The sequence below is a fragment of the Amphiura filiformis genome, chromosome 5 (assembly GCF_039555335.1).
Source record: "Amphiura filiformis chromosome 5, Afil_fr2py, whole genome shotgun sequence".
Lineage (NCBI taxonomy): Eukaryota > Metazoa > Echinodermata > Ophiuroidea > Amphilepidida > Amphiuridae > Amphiura > Amphiura filiformis.
In genome coordinates this window covers 23,566,886-23,586,036 of record NC_092632.1, presented here as the reverse complement: position 1 = coordinate 23,586,036, position 19,151 = coordinate 23,566,886, and the positions used below count along the sequence as shown (strand labels likewise).

At 37.0% G+C, this 19,151-nt stretch overlaps 1 protein-coding gene across 1 annotated transcript in view; it reads right to left on the bottom strand.

The window, feature by feature from the left end:
- Positions 1-3,393: 3,393 nt before the first annotated feature.
- The window catches only part of LOC140152821 (sodium/potassium/calcium exchanger 5-like), a 45,027-nt gene continuing 29,269 nt past the window's right edge, over positions 3,394-19,151 (bottom strand). Inside the window, exons 3-9 of the mRNA XM_072175330.1 lie at positions 18,335-18,418; positions 16,915-17,018; positions 15,656-15,756; positions 14,326-14,597; positions 12,524-12,772; positions 6,766-6,867; positions 3,394-6,456 (exon numbers count right to left, since the gene is read on the bottom strand). Of these exons, the coding sequence (XP_072031431.1) occupies positions 6,134-6,456; positions 6,766-6,867; positions 12,524-12,772; positions 14,326-14,597; positions 15,656-15,756; positions 16,915-17,018; positions 18,335-18,418 (1,235 nt within the window). The 3' untranslated portion in view covers positions 3,394-6,133. The remainder of the gene's footprint in view (positions 6,457-6,765; positions 6,868-12,523; positions 12,773-14,325; positions 14,598-15,655; positions 15,757-16,914; positions 17,019-18,334; positions 18,419-19,151) is intronic.

The following is a 19,151-nucleotide window of genomic DNA, read 5'->3' as shown; positions in this document are numbered from 1 at the left end:
AACATGAGCCTTTATATGAATAACCAGGTGATTGAAAGAGTTTCCTCTGTCAAGTTCCTTGGTATTCATATTTCTGACAACTTATCTTGGAATGAGCATGTCAATTTCATCTCTAAGAAAGCCAGAAAAACCATAGGCTATATTCACAGAGCATTCAATTGTGCCTCACCAACTATCCGGCGTTTGCTCTACTTAGCCCTTGTCCAACCAATTCTGGAATATGGCAGCATCACCTTCCATCCATTAAATGTCACATTAACCAACATACTCGAGTCCACTCAGAGATTTGCTTGCAGAGTCATTCTCCAATCCTGGAATCTCTCTCACGCAGACCTTCTCTGTAAATGCAATCTCCCAAGCCTGTCTAAGCGTCGTGACATTGCTGCCCTTAGCCATCTTTTTAAGATCCTCAACCACCTCTGCTCTTCTCCCAACCCATTCAAGCCCCATCCCAAGACCACTCTCCGCAATCTCAATAGCCTCTCTCTTGATATACACCTTTCCGAAGGCTCACACTCTGCTAAAGGTCATTTTACCCATATGTTCCCACCTTGTGGAACTACCTGCCCGAGGATGTTGTCAAAAGCACCTCCCTACCAGCCTTTAAATCTGCTGTTTGTCTCCACCTCGTGTAGCCATTTCGTTTGGTCTCCTTTTATTTCTCCATTCCACCTGTCCTTGTCGTAATTATGGTTTTTTTTTAATTTTTTTTTTGTTTTTGATGTAATGGGCATCCCTTTAATTTAGTGATTTCACTATTGGGTTTGTCCAGGCTTTCTAGCCTATTGTTATAAAGAAATTAAAAAAAATAAGTTAAATGATTTTCTGTAAAACATTTGTGTTTGCTGTGCAGTAAATTACCAACAAATGTTATTTAACGTTATGAAAACGTTTCATTAATGGGCGATATCTACCTACCTAAGATGACTTCAGCAATGGGCGATATCTAACTAAGATGACGTCATCAAGGGCTAATATCTACCTATATCTAAAAAAGACTTCATCAATGGTTGATATCTACCTAAGATGACTTCATCAATGAGTGCTATCTACCTAAGATGACTTCATTAATGAGCGATATCTACCTAAGATGACTTCATCAATGAGTGATATCTACCTAAGATGACTTCATCAATGAGTGCTATCTACCTAAGATGACTTCATCAATGAGTGATATCTACCTAAGATGACTTCATCAATGAGCGATATCTACCTAAGATGACTTCATCAATGAGTGCTATCTACCTAAGATGACTTCATTAATGAGCGATATCTACCTAAGATGACTTCATCAATGAGTGATATCTACCTAAGATGACTTCATCAATGAGTGCTATCTACCTAAGATGACTTCATCAATGAGTGATATCTACCTAAGATGACTTCATCAATGAGTGCTATCTACCTAAGATGACTTCATCAATGAGCGATATCTACCTAAGATGACTTCATCAATGAGCGATATCTACCTAAGATGACTTCATCAATGAGCGATATCTACCTAAGATGACTTCATCAATGGAAGCTACCTAGTACCTAAGATTATATCTTCATGAGATAACTTTATCGACTTAAACAAAATTGTCGCATTAATGTAACATAAATAAAAGGTCATTTATATATAAACTATAAAGTTCTGGTCGTTTTAAACAGATCCAAGATTATATTGCAGAAGCAGATTTTACAATTAACTTCAAACTGATAGGTATATCATTCATTTTTATACAGTCTGTATGTGCATGTGATTTGCTATCTTTATATATACTAAAATCAAAATAAAGACAATGAAACCCGAAATATGTGAGTTGCGAAACTTGAATATTTAATTGTATTTTCATGATTCTGTGACACCAAAATATTTTCGATGTTTTAACTAGTGAACAGTAATACATTGACATGGTTAAACGTAGACGTAAACGGCATAATATGTTTAAGTATATTCCAATAGAGGCAGATAAAATTGCATACATTTGCATATATAAAATATATATAACAGCAATAGCAATAGCGGTTGACCAATTTAATTATTGAAAAACGAAAGAAAAACACACATACACACACACCCACCCCACCCCACTCAGAAAAACTTGCATGTTCGTCAGGGGGAATGGAGTAGTGGCACACTGTGCAATAATATTGACCGGCACCAGGAACTTTTATTAATCGTTATTGATCAATTATGATCAAGCACGGACCAACAAGTAAACTTGAAAAGACGAAGGCAAGTTCCTGCACACGTTTCCGTTGAAAGCTTTAAAACTACTTTTGTTTATTGAACCACCGGAATGTATGAGCATTCAATGCCAAGAAGTAAGCTGCATAGCCCAAAAAGGGAAGTATATTGCGTGTACTTTCCTCATCTTTGGTTAGAAATCAGCTATAGGAAAAGATTAATAAAGGACATAATATAATTTATATATTATCCACAGCATCATGAAGACAAATATAATTACGCACTGAAAATCCTGCCAAATATAGAAACCCAATTTCCAATTCAGTTACAAACACACCCCTACACATCTTGATACAGTCAGATGGCACTATTTCAACACACTGTCACATGTTATGCCCAATAAATAAATGGAATACGTTTAATTATTTATAAGGTATCGCCTAAATCGAGCCCTCAAAATAAAATATTCACCCATTGTCTTTAAGGGATCTAAAATGAGCGTTTATCGCGTTTCGACAGTATTTTTTGTGCGACATGAGAGCACCTCAGACCTATCGAATTGCATTCTGAATACGAAGCACGTATTTCTGATATCAAATAATTTTCATTTTTGAAAATCACAATATAATACAAATTTTATGACAAATTATAAAAATTTGATATTTTTCAAATTTTTGACATATAACAGTCCTCGAAGTGAATTATATAAATCTAATGATATATTCTTAAAGTGTATGTAGAGGGAGGAAAAGCCGACGGTCAATTGAAAATTTTGACCTTTCATGTTGAAGATATGGATTTTTTTTCCCAAAAAGACCTAATTTTTTTGGTGTTTTGGGGAAAAAATCCATATCTTCAATACGAAAGGTCAAAATTTTCAATTGATCGTCGGCTTTTCATCCCACCTACATACACTTTAAGTATAAATCATCAGATTTGTAAAGTTCACTTCAAGTACTGTTAAATATCAAAAATATCAATTTTTAATGATTTGCCATAAAATGTGTATTAAATTGCGAATTTCAAAAAATCAAATTTATTTGATATCAGAAGGACATTCTTCGTATTCAGAATGCAATTCGATATGTCTGATGTGCTCTAATGTCCCAAAATAAATACCGTCCAAACGTTCATACCCCAGCCCTTAATGCCTGAAATATAATGGTAGTGATTTAAGAATTGCAACATGGCTCATTTAATTATAATAGGGGGCCTACTGTACGTTTTCCTGATTCCGACTCACAAGTGTTCGTTGATAGGTAAATTGGTCATATGCCTATTGCTGGTAAACCTGGCAAAACTAGAAAATGCAGATTTGTTAAATTTTGCTCAAACCAGGCTGGCGAAAATTTAAAATTTTCTGAATCCTTATGATTAGAGGAACAGTTTGGTATGGGTTTCAAAAAAGTTTTGAATTTTGACCGATCACCTTGTAAATCTTGAATTGCCCAGGGGTGAGAATTCTACACCCCCTATAATCTCATTTTGTCATAACTGGCAAAACCATCTAACCTGATAAAACAATACTCTTGAATCTTGACTAGTCTCGGTCCAAGTTGCGCTTCTTCGTCAATAAACAAACCTAAGCATGCCAAGTACGACTTTTCTGATTGAAAATTTCGACAGCTTGCAAGTAACACATTGGAAAACCGTACACCCAACCAGTGAGTGTTTTTCCGCCATACGGTTTGTTCAGTGACTATAAGGAACACAAGGCGGCTGGACCGAAACGAACCAATCACAGGACACGTTGTTTGTTAAACATCGTTGGTCCTTAAGTACAATGCATTAATTTATGTGACATTGTAAGTGAGATACTTCAAGTTTACAAAATAGGAGAATGAAGACCATAAACAATTCGTTTGTGCTATTGAGTCATTCGACTGCAGAGCAGGCGACTGCAAAGTTTCCCCAAGCACCATAATCCATAGCTAGTGAGGCAATAGCATCTGGTTGTAAATCGTTTTGATATCCGCAACAGCTTCTGTATTATAGTCATATGGCTTGTCCTTTGTCGCAATGGTCTCACTTTACCGTGTGATGAAACATAAAGAGCATACGGTATCTTCTACAGGGCTCTTCAGAGTCTTCACCAGTTCAACTGGCATCCTCAGTGCTGCTCAGGATATGTCCGAGGAAGTGAAGTTGACGCTGCCTTAATTAGGGTGATGAGAAACTGGGTGCCAGTCATAGATCCAGGCGTTGCTCACACATTCAAATAGACGCTTGTTGTTGAACATAATTACGTAGCATGGTGTGGCTAATGCATTTATATATATAATATCTTATTTTCTATGTCAGTAGATATTTTATGTGCTGTTGACATTCTTTGCAAAAAATTTTTAAAAATCGGTGATTAGTTGTTTGGTTAGCAAAAACTTCCTTCACCCAATGGAATTTGGGGAGCTCCACAGATAATTGGTGGATGTTACAATCTAAGTGCGGATAGGTTTGCGCCCGGTTCGGCTGCAACCAGCCTAGTTGATGCAATCTGATTGTGATGATTCACCATGGCAGCGAAATTACAGTGCTTTGATCCCTCTGAGATCTGGGGAAAGGCGCTATATAAAACACCAACATTTATTTATTTTATTTGCACCGGGTGTGTCAACAGTTTTAAAAATGTAGACAATGTATTCATGTTATTTAGCACCAAGAGAGTCCTTCAAAACATTGTGGTAATTATACTATGGGATCCCAGAACCAGCAGTTGATGCCATTGGTATAGGCCTACTGTGTAACAACTCAAGGAGTGCTGTCGTAGACGGTGGCATTTCAGGAGTATTTCAAAGGGAGATGTCTAATGCCTTGGCTACATTCCTTTTTAGTTATCGTGTGGACTACCTGATGTTGAATGCCACAAATGGGACAGACCATGAGTTCATGACACACTCCCGTCGGCCTAGACGTCACCCAGACTCGACCTGGACTACATCGCCCCCATTGATGAAGTCATTTCCTGGGCTTAGACAAGCACAGACACAGCTGACAGGGACAGAGAAACATTCCGGATTTCAGATATTTAAGATATTATGATGGCATCAAGTGTAAGGTGAAAAGACGTAAGGTGTTTGCTTGGTTTCCCTCTGGACGTACGTTGGAACAGGTGTGTAGGAGCTTTCTATTCCCACTTCAATCAGTGTTAAACTATATAGATAACACATCATGTGTTACATTCCTACTCCAATTGGGAATCTTGGGTCATCTCATAAGACATAGAGAATAAAGTACACTCCTTTGCCACGTCTTCTTCTTATAGGATAGTGCTCAACATTATAAAACGTCTAGATATGATTTCAAAGGCAGACACGTATACACACCCTTGATCAGATCTCGTCAGCGGAGGTTTGTGGACGACAAACTCAGGATACCAGAAGATAAAACAATTAGAATATACCTCCTCTTTGTTCCATTATCATATTATAAGATTATCCGGGCGTCAAAGGACATCTTTTAAGATGTTAAAATATCTAGCCAGCTAACGCATATTCAGCACCCACTACACAGGACCGTAGTATAGATGAAATTTGTGATGGCGATGATGATGATGATGATGATGATGATGATGATGATGATGATGATGAAGATGAGTAGTCCATTGGCTCGCTCGAATCATTAATTTTTGAAGCTTTCATTTCCGATCTGACAACAGCACATTTATCATGTTTGTAGCCATGGCAGTGGTGGTTATCTTGAGTTGATCATTACAAGTACTGTACAGAAGTGTTCTGAAACATTGAAAAGCCATTTAACAGACTATTGCACATAAATATATCATTACATGAACATTGTACTTAGAAAAATAAAATAATTTTACTACTTCAGCTCCTATGATTTTTTGGTACAATCCTAGCAATTTGTGACATAAAAACCACGAACAAAATTGCAACGCTTAAAACGTTCCTTCTGTAGAATTCATCTGAAATAGCTTAAAACCAACATGGTTAAAATCTCAACCAACTAACATTCTGGCAGTGTTAAATTCGGAATTATTGTATTGGTTTCAAATAAGATGGAGAGAATTAAGAATATTACGTAAAACACAATCAGAATAAATCCAAGTGTTTTATCAAGTAGAAAACTGTTTGCTCGCAGAATGATTATTGTCACGCCCATATTTCCAAGTAGCATTACTGCTATATAGCTGATTGCACCGCTGTATATAAACACTGTGGTGCCATTGTCGACGATAACAGTTTGCAGGAACCATGGTAACCCAAGACCAACTAGAATATCAAACAGGTTACTTCCAATAGAGTGCGAGATCGCCATGTCGCCATATCCTGCAAGCAATGGTAATTAAACATGGTAAGAACATAATAAGAATGTTGTCAAGAGGCTGCAAAGAAACAAGGGACGAAAAACTGTTTGAGAAAATACAGTATAAACCTGATGACCACAGACTGAAGACTGATACCTCTGAGACACAATTGTTTAGAAGATCAATTGGGTTCTTTGTAGATAAGATAACAAACATAGGCAATGTGATATCTTTTTTGAAAACTTTTTAAGGGCAAAGACATTTCCAAACTTAGAATCAAAATGATTTTGACATGCTTTTTTAATCGTGTCTTCTACCCTGTTATACTTACCCTCTCTTGCTGCAATAATGCTGAGAATTGTGTCTGGTATGCTTGCTCCGAATGCTAATAATGTTAACCCCATGATAGTATCTGGTATGTCAAATGTGTCACCTAGAAACAATCAATTGTGAAAGTTTATTAAAATTTAGGAATATTAATCTAACCTGATCTGGTTTGTACAATATCAATATCAACAGATTGTGTACTGTGTCTGGGTTTGGTTTGTGCAATGATCAATATCAACAGATTATGTTCTGTGTCTGGGTTTGGTTTGTGCAATATCAATATCAACAGATTATGTACTGTGTCTGGGTTTGGTTTGTACAATATCAATATCAACAGATTATGTACTGTGTCTGGGTTTGGTTTGTACAATATCAATATCAACAGATTATGTACTGTGTCTGGGTTTGGTTTGTACAATATCAATATCAACAGATTATGTACTGTGTCTGGGTTTGGTTTGTACAATATCAATATGAACAGATTATGTACTGTGTCTGGGTTTGGTTTGTGCAATGATCAATATCAACAGATTATGTTGTGTCTGGGTTTGGTTTGTGCAATATCAATATCAACAGATTATGTACTGTGTCTGGGTTTGGTTTGTACAATATCAATATCAACAGATTATGTTCTATGTCTGGGTTTGGTTTGTGCAATATCAATATCAACAGATTATGTTCTGTGTCTGGGTTTGGTTTGTACAATATCAATATCAACAGATTATGTACTGTGTCTGGGTTTGGTTTGTACAATATCAATATCAACAGATTATGTTCTATGTCTGGGTTTGGTTTGTGCAATGATCAATATCAACAGATTATGTACTGTGTCTGGGTTTGGTTTGTACAATATCAACAGATTATGTTCTGTGTCTGGGTTTGGTTTGTGCAATGATCAATATCAACAGATTATGTACTGTGTCTGGGTTTGGTTTGTACAATATCAATATCAACAGATTATGTACTGTGTCTGGGTTTGGTTTGTGCAATGATCAATATCAACATATTATGTACTGTGTCTGGGTTTGGTTTGTACAATATCAATATCAACAGATTATGTACTGTTTCTGGGTTTGGTTTGTACAATATCAATATCAACAGATTATGTACTGTGTCTGGGTTTGGTTTGTACAATATCAATATCGACAGATTATGTACTGTTTCTGGGTTTGGTTTGTACAATATCAATATCAACAGATTATGTACTGTGTCTGGGTTTGGTTTGTGCAATGATCAATATCAACAGATTATGTACTGTGTCTGGGCTTGGTTTGTACAATATCAATATCAACAGATTATGTACTGTGTCTGGGTTTGGTTTGTACAATATCAATATCAACAGATTATGTACTGTGTCTGGTTTGGTTTGTACAATATCACTATCAACAGATTATGTACTGTGTCTGGGTTTGGTTTGTACAATATCAACAGATTATGTTCTGTGTCTGGGTTTGGTTTGTGCAATGATCAATATCAACAGAATATGTACTGTGTCTGGGTTTGGTTTGTACAATATCAATATCAACAGATTATGTACTGTGTCTGGGTTTGGTTTGTGCAATGATCAATATCAACATATTATGTACTGTGTCTGGGTTTGGTTTGTACAATATAAATATCAACAGGTTATGTACTGTTTCTGGGTTTGGTTTGTACAATATCAATATCAACAGATTATGTACTGTGTCTGGGTTTGGTTTGTACAATATCAATATCGACAGATTATGTACTGTTTCTGGGTTTGGTTTGTACAATATCAATATCAACAGATTATGTACTGTGTCTGGGTTTGGTTTGTGCAATGATCAATATCAACAGATTATGTACTGTGCCTGGGCTTGGTTTGTACAATATCAATATCAACATATTATGTACTGTGTCTGGGTTTGGTTTGTACAATATCAATATCAACAGATTATGTACTGTGTCTGGTTTGGTTTGTACAATATCAATATCAACAGATTATGTACTGTGTCTGGGTTTGGTTTGTACAATATCAATATCAACAGATTATGTACTGTGTCTGGGTTTGGTTTGTACAATATCAATATGAACAGATTATGTACTGTTTCTGGGTTCGGTTTGTACAATATCAATTTCAACAGATTATGTACTGTGTCTGGGTTTGGTTTGTACAATATCAATATCAACAGATTATGTACTGTTTCTAGGTTTGGTTTGTACAATATCAATATCAACAGATTATGTACTGTGTCTGGGTTTGGTTTGTACAATATCAATATCAACAGATTATGTACTGTGTCTGGGTTTGGTTTGTACAATATCAATATGAACAGATTATGTACTGTGTCTGGGTTTGGTTTGTACAATATCAATATCGACAGATTATGTACTGTGTCTGGGTTTGGTTTGTACAATATCAATATGAACAGATTATGTACTGTTTTCTGGGTTTGGTTTGTACAATATCAATATCAACAGATTATGTACTGTGTCTGGGTTTGGTTTGTACAATATCAATATGAACAGATTATGTACTGTTTTCTGGGTTTGGTTTGTACAATATCAATATCAACAGATTATGTACTGTGTCTGGGTTTGGTTTGTACAATATCAATATGAACAGATTGTGTACTGTGTCTGGGTTTGGTTTGTACAATATCAATATCAACAGATTATGTACTGTGTCTGGGTTTGGTTTGTACAATATCAATATCAACAGATTATGTACTGTGTCTGGGTTTGGTTTGTACAATATCAATATGAACAGATTGTGTACTGTGTCTGGGTTTGGTTTGTACAATATCAATATCAACAGATTATGTACTGTGTCTGGGTTTGGTTTGTACAATATCAATATCAACAGATTATGTACTGTGTCTGGGTTTGGTTTGTACAATATCAATATGAACAGATTATGTACTGTGTCTGGGTTTGGTTTGTACAATATCAATATGAACAGATTATGTACTGTGTCTGGGTTTGGTTTGTACAATATCAATTTCAACAGATTATGTACTGTGTCTGGGTTTGGTTTGTACAATATCAATATGAACAGATTGTGTACTGTGTCTGGGTTTAAAATCGGATTATTTCTTACTTCTAGTCCAATAAACAGTACTCACTGTGGACGTTTCGATGTCTACCAGACATCTTTTTCTACACTATTGATGGTGTGACGAACTTCTGTGTACCACTGATGCTGATGGTTGCTTAGCAACGTGGTTGCCAGTTCTCTTTCCAAGAAGGTCGTCAAACACGTGACTGAGAATGTATTGCCCCTCGTCCCTGTTCATGATGGTCTCCTGTTTTCTGATTTGTATCGCCTCCTTAATCCACCGCTTGTATCTATCTGCCTCTTTACCTACTACCTTAGCCTCTTCCCAGTCTATAATATGGTCGTTCTCCTGCACATGGTCTGTGATGGCCGATTTATTGACAATGGTTTGGGATGCCTTTCTAACCGCGCGAGTCCGCACATTAGCCCCTGCCTTTTCCGCTTCTGCCCGGTGTTCCTCCATTCGCTTACCGAACTTTCTTCCAGTTTCACCTACATATGTTGAGTCACAGTTCTTACAAGGAATCGCGTAGATGACATCCGTGGTGTTCTCAGGGTCACGCTTATCCTTCGGGTGAACTAACATATTCCTTAGGGAACAATGGGGTTTCATAGAAGTGGCGATGTTGTAACTTTTGAAAGTTCTAGCGATGCGTTCGGAGACACCCTCTACATAGGGAATTACGACAAGACCCCTCGACTTGCTGTTATCATCTTTCTTGTTGTTTTTCTTCTCTTTGGGGGTTCCCATTTGCGTTTTGACTCTGTCAATAGTCCATGGCGGATATCCACATGTGTGAAGCGCTTTTTTGATGTTTTCTTCTTCTTCTTCTTTATCTTTGTCTTCTGTAATGATCTTGTCTTTTCTGTCCATAAGTGTTCTTATCACTCCCAGTTTTTGATGCAGAGGATGGTGCGAAGCGAAATTCAGATACTGGTCAGTGTGAGTGGCCTTGCGATACACTAATAACTTGACAGTGCCGTCCTCGCGCTTAACAATCAACGTATCAAGAAAAGGGATTTTCCAATCTTTTTCTTCTTCGAAGGTGAACTTGATTGAGTTGGTATCGTCGATTTCGTTGAGGTGGTTTGTGAGCGGTAAAACGGCATCTTTGTTGACTACTTCCAATATGTCATCAACATATCGTTTCCAGAGTTTGGGTTTACAATTCATGGGCGCTGTAGCAATGGCTGCCTCTTCCAGATGTTCCATGAATATATTCGCGGCTAGTGGAGAAACGGGACTACCCATTGCAGCTCCAAACAACTGTCTGTAGATTTTCCCTCTGAATGCAAAATATGTTGTAGAAAGGATAAAATCCAATAACTCAACCACATCATCTACAGCCAATTTATAACCATACATCTTGTTGTACACCTTCATAAAACCATTCTCCAGTCTCTCTTTCACAATTCCCAGAACCTTATGAATTGGCGTGCAAGTAAACAACGACACGACATCATGTGAATTTAGGATGTCGTCTTCGTCGATCACAATATTCTCTAATTCTTCCGCTAGTTGCTTGGAATTCACGACATGGTGAGCCGAGTTACCAACCATAGGAGACAAAATATCCGCTAACCATCTTGATGTTTCGTACCCAATAGTAGCGGTATAATCCACAATAGGTCTTAGCGGTGCATTGGCTTTATGGATTTTAGGAGTACAATAAAGTCTTGGGATGGCAACCACGTTGCTAAGCAACCATCAATAGTGTAGAAAAAGATGTCTGGTAGACATCGAAACGTCCACAGTGAGTACTGTTTATTGGACTAGAAGTAAGAAATAATCCGATTTTATGTTTCATAACAGTCCTGATGAACATGTTCAGTAATGTGTCTGGGTTTGGTTTGTACAATATCAATATCAACAGATTATGTACTGTTTTCTGGGTTTGGTTTGTGCAATATCAATATCAACAGATTATGTACTGTGTCTGGGTTTGGTTTGTACAATATCAATATGAACAGATTGTGTACTGTTTCTGGGTTTGGTTTGTACAATATCAATATCAACAGATTATGTTCTGTGTCTGGGTTTGGTTTGTACAGTATCAATATCAACAGATTATGTACTGTGTCTGGGTTTGGTTTGTACAATATCAATATGAACAGATTGTGTACTGTTTCTGGGTTTGGTTTGTACAATATCAATATCAACAGATTATGTACTGTGTCTGGGTTTGGTTTGTACAATATCAATATCAACAGATTATGTACTGTGTCTGGGTTTGGTTTGTACAATATCAATTTCAACAGATTATGTACTGTTTCTGGGTTTTCATGAATACGATTATAAAAAGAGGCGATACTATTATAATTTGTGAACATAATGAGTTACTTGATAGAGAAATTGATTACAATGTAGACTAGCATCAATGTTTGACCTCAGTATATGGTATAAGACAGTGTCAATAAAAGCTGCGATCACCATGATCACAGGAAGTGTCTACAAATCTATCTTGCTTAATTTCGACGTTTGTTTTGATCATGTATTTGGATATTCATTTTTTATACCATCTTAATATCTTAATCTTAATATAATACCATATAGGCTGCCGATTATAGCCGCCGTCAGAGCCGACATTGCTTCAAACCTAACATTCCACCGATAAAGGCTCATTAACAATACAGCAATGTGCCAGTATCAGCAGCCAACTATTGGACAAATGAACGCCCCTATTGGTTGGAATGACCGCAATGTCATTTAGATGGACACAAAATATCCATGCATGATACCTACCTATGACGGTGACCATCCACACCAGAATGTACGTTAAAAATGCAATCCACAAAAGAGCTAGAATGAAAGTCAATGGGTAGTATTTGTGCCACTTTTCTTTTCTACAATCTGGAATAGTAACGTAAAAGGCAACGGCGATAGGTAGGCCCCAAAACCAAAGGCATCTTGTCATAATGCCTTCAGGCACTTCTAACGGTGATTTGATGTCATCATCAATACTACTGGATGTTTCTGCTTTGTCTTGTATATCTGTGGAACATACAAAGGATTATAAAACTAAATAAGAACATAAGCTCATAAACACACACTTAATAGTTTTCTGTTAACACCGTGGATTCCTGCATTTGAATAAAATTATATTTAAAGATAATGAGGGCATTTCGTCTTCTTTTTCTTCTGTTTTTCTTCTTCCTCGTTCTCTTATTCCACTTCTCCTCATCCTCTTCCTCCTTCTCCTTTCTCATCATCTTCCTCTATTCTCCCTCTTCTTCCCTTCTTCTTCATCTTCTTCCTCGATCCTCCCTTTTCCTTCTTATTCGTTCCTTCTCCTTTTTCTTCTGCTTCCTCTTCTTCTCATTCGTCGTCATTTTCTTGTTCCTTCAGGTATATGACGTAAATATTTAGACACATATGCGTTAATGTCTGCAGCCACTAGAAAACATACTTTTGTGTGTATATGTCTAGCTATGAGTCTCACGACATAAAGTCCTTAAAACAGTTTGGAAAGTTTTTTAAGCATCTATATCTCAGATTATTTGCAACATGTTCATATCGTGTTGCATATCAATGGACAGCTAATTTACTCCCCTTTGCAATGACATCACATCTGAAACAATCACCCTTTTCACGGTTGAGTACACGTCTTGTGAATGTAATGGGTCTCAAACAGGATATGCCAAATTGACCGTTATTCTGTGCAGCAAGCTGCAATCCCATATCTTCGTAATCTGGGACCTAATGCAATTCCCCAAGATGACAACGCTCACCTCCACAAAGTAAGGGTAATCAACGACTATACCATCAGATCAGAATATGGGAGTAGAGAGAATGGAATGGCATGCCATCAGCCTCAACCCGATTGAACATGGACCTGTTTGAGAGGAATGTAACCACTCTGGTCACACGTTGCTGTGGGATTCCATTCTTCAACCATGATTCGTCGCAGCACATCTTCTCTGGTGTGACTAGGCTGGTGAGCAGCATGAGGAGGAGGTGCATGCAGTCTTTTGTGGCTGCGTATAGTTTTTTGAAGAACATGAAGAAAGGAATGCCATCCCACAGCAACGTGAGCCCAGTCTGGTTAGAAGCATGAGGAGGAGGTGTGCCAGACTGTTGTGGCTGCTGCGTAAGGTTTTCCACCCGCTAGTTGACTAGCACAAAATAAAAGTCAATTTGGTATACATTCTGTTTGAGACCCACTACATCCACAAGAGGTTTACTCAGCCGTGAAAAGGGTGATTGTTTGAAATGTGGTGTGGTTGTAAAGGGGAACAAATTAGCTGTCCATTGATATGCAACACGATATGAACATGCCACAAATAATCTGTGATATCTAAATGCTTGAAAATGCTTTCCAAACTTTTTTCAGGAGTTTAGTTCCGAGATCACAGTTTGTGTCTATAAATATTCTTTTGAAAACCATGACCCGAAGTTTCAAAGTAATTTAGTGACGTAAGACGTATATTGACCATTTTAAATCATAATCTCTTAAGTATTCAAGACGTAGTAACAACGTCCTCTTAAAGGTTAGATAATGGTATCTTCTGTTATATGCGGACATAATTTAATTGCCTATTATTCACCTTTACTGAATATTGGTTTACAGCTGCCATTACTTGTAACATCTCCATTGGCATTGATCTCATCATCAGCATCCTCTTCACCTCTCATGAGTGACTCAAGTTCCGATGTATGACCCAAGCTTTCTGGTTTATCCGATCTATATCTGGCGAGATCTCTTGGTTGCAGGCCGCAGGTGGTTACACGTGACGTAATAAATGATTCAATGGCAGGGTTAAAATACATCATGATAAGATAGGCGATGTATAAGATTAGCAGAATGATGGAATCTTTCCTGTTATAGTGTAGAATTTAAGAGAACGAAAGACAAAATACCAATTATGGTCAATATAAGGGCATACCGTATGCATACAACAGTTAAAATCACAAATGCACACGGCGGAAATGTGAGGAGACGCGTTAGTACGTTAAAAATAGCTTGGTATCCGGAGCTTTTTGATGCCTTTAAGGCGTGTGGGATGGTACGATCCGAAGCTTTAGCCATGCTTTTAACTAAAAACCTGCAGTGTACTCCTTAATATCAATACATTGATCTGATAGGAAATTAGCCAATGAAGCCAATAATCGCATTCATATTTGGTTCTTGAGTAAAGGTCAATAATATATAAAAACGAAAGTTGTGGGCGTTTCATATACAAATCCCTGGGATCTCCTGAACTATAATGAACCCATACCATTCCTCTTGTGTGCCAGCTCTATTTGTCTCGACATTTTGAGTGCAAATTAACACCGCTGGGTTATGCTCCTCTCTGACCCGCATTAAACAAACACACAATGAAATCAAATGTCTGAGTCAGAAATATGATAAAAAATGAACTATTACAGAAAACAAACAAAAAACAATAAAAAAAACCAGTAGTAGCTTTAATAGATATGTTATCAGCATTTGCAACATTATGTATACTAGTATTTCGAAAAGGGCAATAGTGTACGCATAATATACCAAACCACGAATAATGCACATGATATGCCATATGTTGGACAATAATACTGACTTTATTGTTAAAAAATGATATTAATGTTTTATGTCACTGTCAGTCAGAATATATGACTACCGATCAGCAGGTCAATGCCGGGTAGGCCTATATACCGACAGACCAAGTCTAATATAAATCGTGTATGTACCTGCATAATGAGTATTACGATTTTCACCATTTTGCTATTTTAAATTGGTGAAAGAACACGAATTTGTTTTGGCATTTATAATACACTAGTAGCATGCTACTAGCAGTGCAGCTACTCTATAATCGTTTTAGGGGTAAATGTACAAATGTTCCCGAGAAGGTCGTATTGCATTCATCAATTAATTAAGTTGTTTCATATTTAACTTACCAGTCAACTAAGCCATCGATGACTACAAATACTAAGGCAATGATGCAAATAATGTAGCAAGCAGCATCTCGACTAAACGGATAACAGCTTAGATTTATAACCTGAAATTGACGACAAAAATAAAACCCATTACGTTATTTACATGAAGTGATCTTCGTCTGAGGAATCTGTTGTCTTATGGTGACAGCTGGGTTGTGCTACATGCACTCTATGAGCATACATGCTAAACATGTTCTTACGATGGACATGGCTGCATGCAAAGATGCATGGTGAAATAGGACATATTCGTTAAGTCGCTTGTAACGTAATGCAGTGGTAATTGGCTGTTTATTAACTGCATGCCTATATTATTGCATATTGAATTGAACATACATGTGAAGAGCTTATTTCCAAACCGTGTTAAGTTCACAAACCCATGTTGCTGATTTACCTGTGCGATATTGCTATGTGTTGTGGCGCTATAGGTATTATAATTTCAGTTGGATGCACCATTACAAAGCAAGCAGTGGATGGACGCACAGTAACAATACTGTGTAAGGCCTTTGATTCTCATGAATGAGAACAATAGTCTGCATATTGTTAACCAGCATTGTTGTGGTAAATAATGGCTTGTTGATGGTAAAACTCATTATTGCTAATGTCAAACTTGTCAAAGTATAAATTGTGATTGTAAATGAGAAACCTGTGGTTGTGACTTAACACGGTTTGGAAATAAGCTCTTCGCGTATATACCATACACACAATGCTACTTATTACAGCGAATGATTTTTAAAGACATAAGTGTCTTTGCAACAAATAGTGCCATTACTTACTTCAGGCACTATTTCTTGGTAAGACACTAATGTTCAACTTTCTGTTAAATTTATTTTTTCCGAAAGATGCCGATACTGCTTTGATTCCAATACATAGCAATCCAATGGTAAAACGAATAATAAGCTTTACGGTACGCATTCGCTTCGTACATGCAGAAGTCTGTCACATTATGAAGCGACGCGACTGACGCCGTGCGCGTATATAGATTAGATATACCTATTAGGCAGTACGTTTAGTTTTAATCTTATGATATACCGACGGTTCTTCCTGTGTTGTACCCTTGAAATGTAATAAATTGTACCGAGCATTACAATGACCATAGCAAAATGCAAATGTTCAGGGTGCGATAGAAAGAGACGTCTATCGGGACACCGATAGCACCATAGGACACAACTAATCGTGGTGCCTTATTTTGGATGTTTCAATGCAGCGATTGTCTAACTTACTCTTCCAGCAACAATTCCACATAGACCAATAACAAAGAGAATATTGAAGACGGCCGAACCTGCAATGGTACCAATACCAATATCTCCTTTTGCTATAAACACACCTGAAATCAAATGACATACATATTGTGATTAACTCAATTAAATAAATCAAAATTCAACAAATTTGTGATTTCAACAACGGGATGACCAATACTTTGGGATGACTGAGTATTTTGTGCCTTAAAAAATCAAATCCGCTTAATATACACTTAAAAACATATTATAAATCTGTTTTATATAGGGAACTCTCTACTTTTCTGTAACCATAGATCGACATAAACTGCGATCTATGCTGTAACGAACCAAAAAGGGCTCTGTACGGCCGCGAAAATGGTTCTACAAAGGTTAAATAACACTTTTAAGAACAAAAGTTTTCTTTCAGTTTGAAGAACTTTTTTCTTGAGGGTTCTATAAGGACTTTTAGAACCTTTATTTCTGAGTGTATAATATTATAGTTATAATATTAAGGTGTAATCTCTCTCCTCGCTCGTCTCTACCCCACTTTATTTCTCTCCTTGTCTCCTCAGCCGCGAAACGGTTGGTGGCATAATATTTAAATCATGCCTTAGATGGATCAGGCACCTAATATAAATTATAATGTGTGGGAAGTTTTCTAATGTTCTGATAAAAACAATCTGCTGCATACAAATGAATGTTACATTTTCCCTATAACATATATATTTAGAGTTGAACCATAGATCCTATAATAAATAAAAATGGTAGCTTCAAATACCGAGACACAAAATATTTGAAACCAGACAATTAGGCTGTGTATAATCGTATGTGACTTGACGCGACTAAATCTACCTAACACTCATCTCAGGTGTAACATATCGCTGGGATATTATACTTCATGATTCATCTTACTGCACACCTCGTGTATCTTCTTTATCAAAATAACATTAAAGACGCAATATAATACGTCTTGTTAAATATCATTAATGAAAATTGCTTTAAAAGATTACAGATTTGACAATAATGTAATAGCTTGTTTCTTCAATTTACATTAGGCTTATTAGTCCAAATGTGTGCGTCCATGCATGTGGGGGCAGGTGTTTGTATAGGGTCGTTTGTTAATTGGTGTGTTTAGTATATGTGTTTTGATGGGATGTGTGTCGGATGGGGTTGCTCGGGGTATGGGTGTGGAAGGGGCAAGTGTAAAGTGTCGAGTCTGTTAACCTAGATTGTGTATATAGGCCTACAGAGATATTGCGTAATTACATTGTATAGACTTTTGTAGGAACACACTACAGGTTCACATTTGACACCTTAAAAGGTTTGTACAAAAGTATAACATTCCGGAGGATGGTAAGACGGCATCGTATAGAATTTTGTAACACGACACACTTGCAGGATGTAAATAGCAGATCGCTCTTACCAATAACAGATATGAATAATTCTGGAGCTGATCCTCCTATCGCCATGAAGGTGGCACCAGCTACATCTTCAGATAGGTGAAGAGCTGATTAAAGAAAATAAATATGATGCACATTTTGTTACGTTTAACCTCTTTGAATAATAAAACAAAGCAAGTAAAGAAAATTAATGTGGAAAGGAAGGACAAAAGTGAAAAGTAAGAAGTTTCAAAAGTGGAAAACGAACAAAAACATTACCCGTCCTATACCATTTCTGTCAAACACACAGTTGCAATCCCCGGGTTGCAATCACACTTTTACACCTGTCATTGGCCCCTCTTATTTGCAATTTAGGTTAGATTTGTTGTTGTTGTCGAAGATTAAAATTGCGACGTATACAAAGTATGCGCCACGTTGAATTTGGCGCTTGATTACTATCTTTTAATAGTCTATACCTATCTCTTAATATAGGATAGGTATAAAATGCTTTCTGTTGTTGGACTTCTTTGTGATGTCATCTCAACTACGGATCTTGCAACACCATGCAACAAGAAAGCAACACAGTACTTTTTGGGGGCGCAGTTATTAGGCGAGTTAAAAAAAAGGCGAGCCCATCACAACATCTTAGGACTTAGATCATATATAGACCCTAGAAAGGGTCTATGCTTAGATGAAGATGTGTGTCATCGTCGAAAATTCAAAGTTGAATTTATGTTTATCATCAGCTTATTTTCGAGCCAATTTGCCAATCATGATATTTTTTCATCTTCATACACAGAATTGTGGAGATCTCGACAATTCCTATAATTCCTTAGATTGAAATACCTAAACCTTATCTAG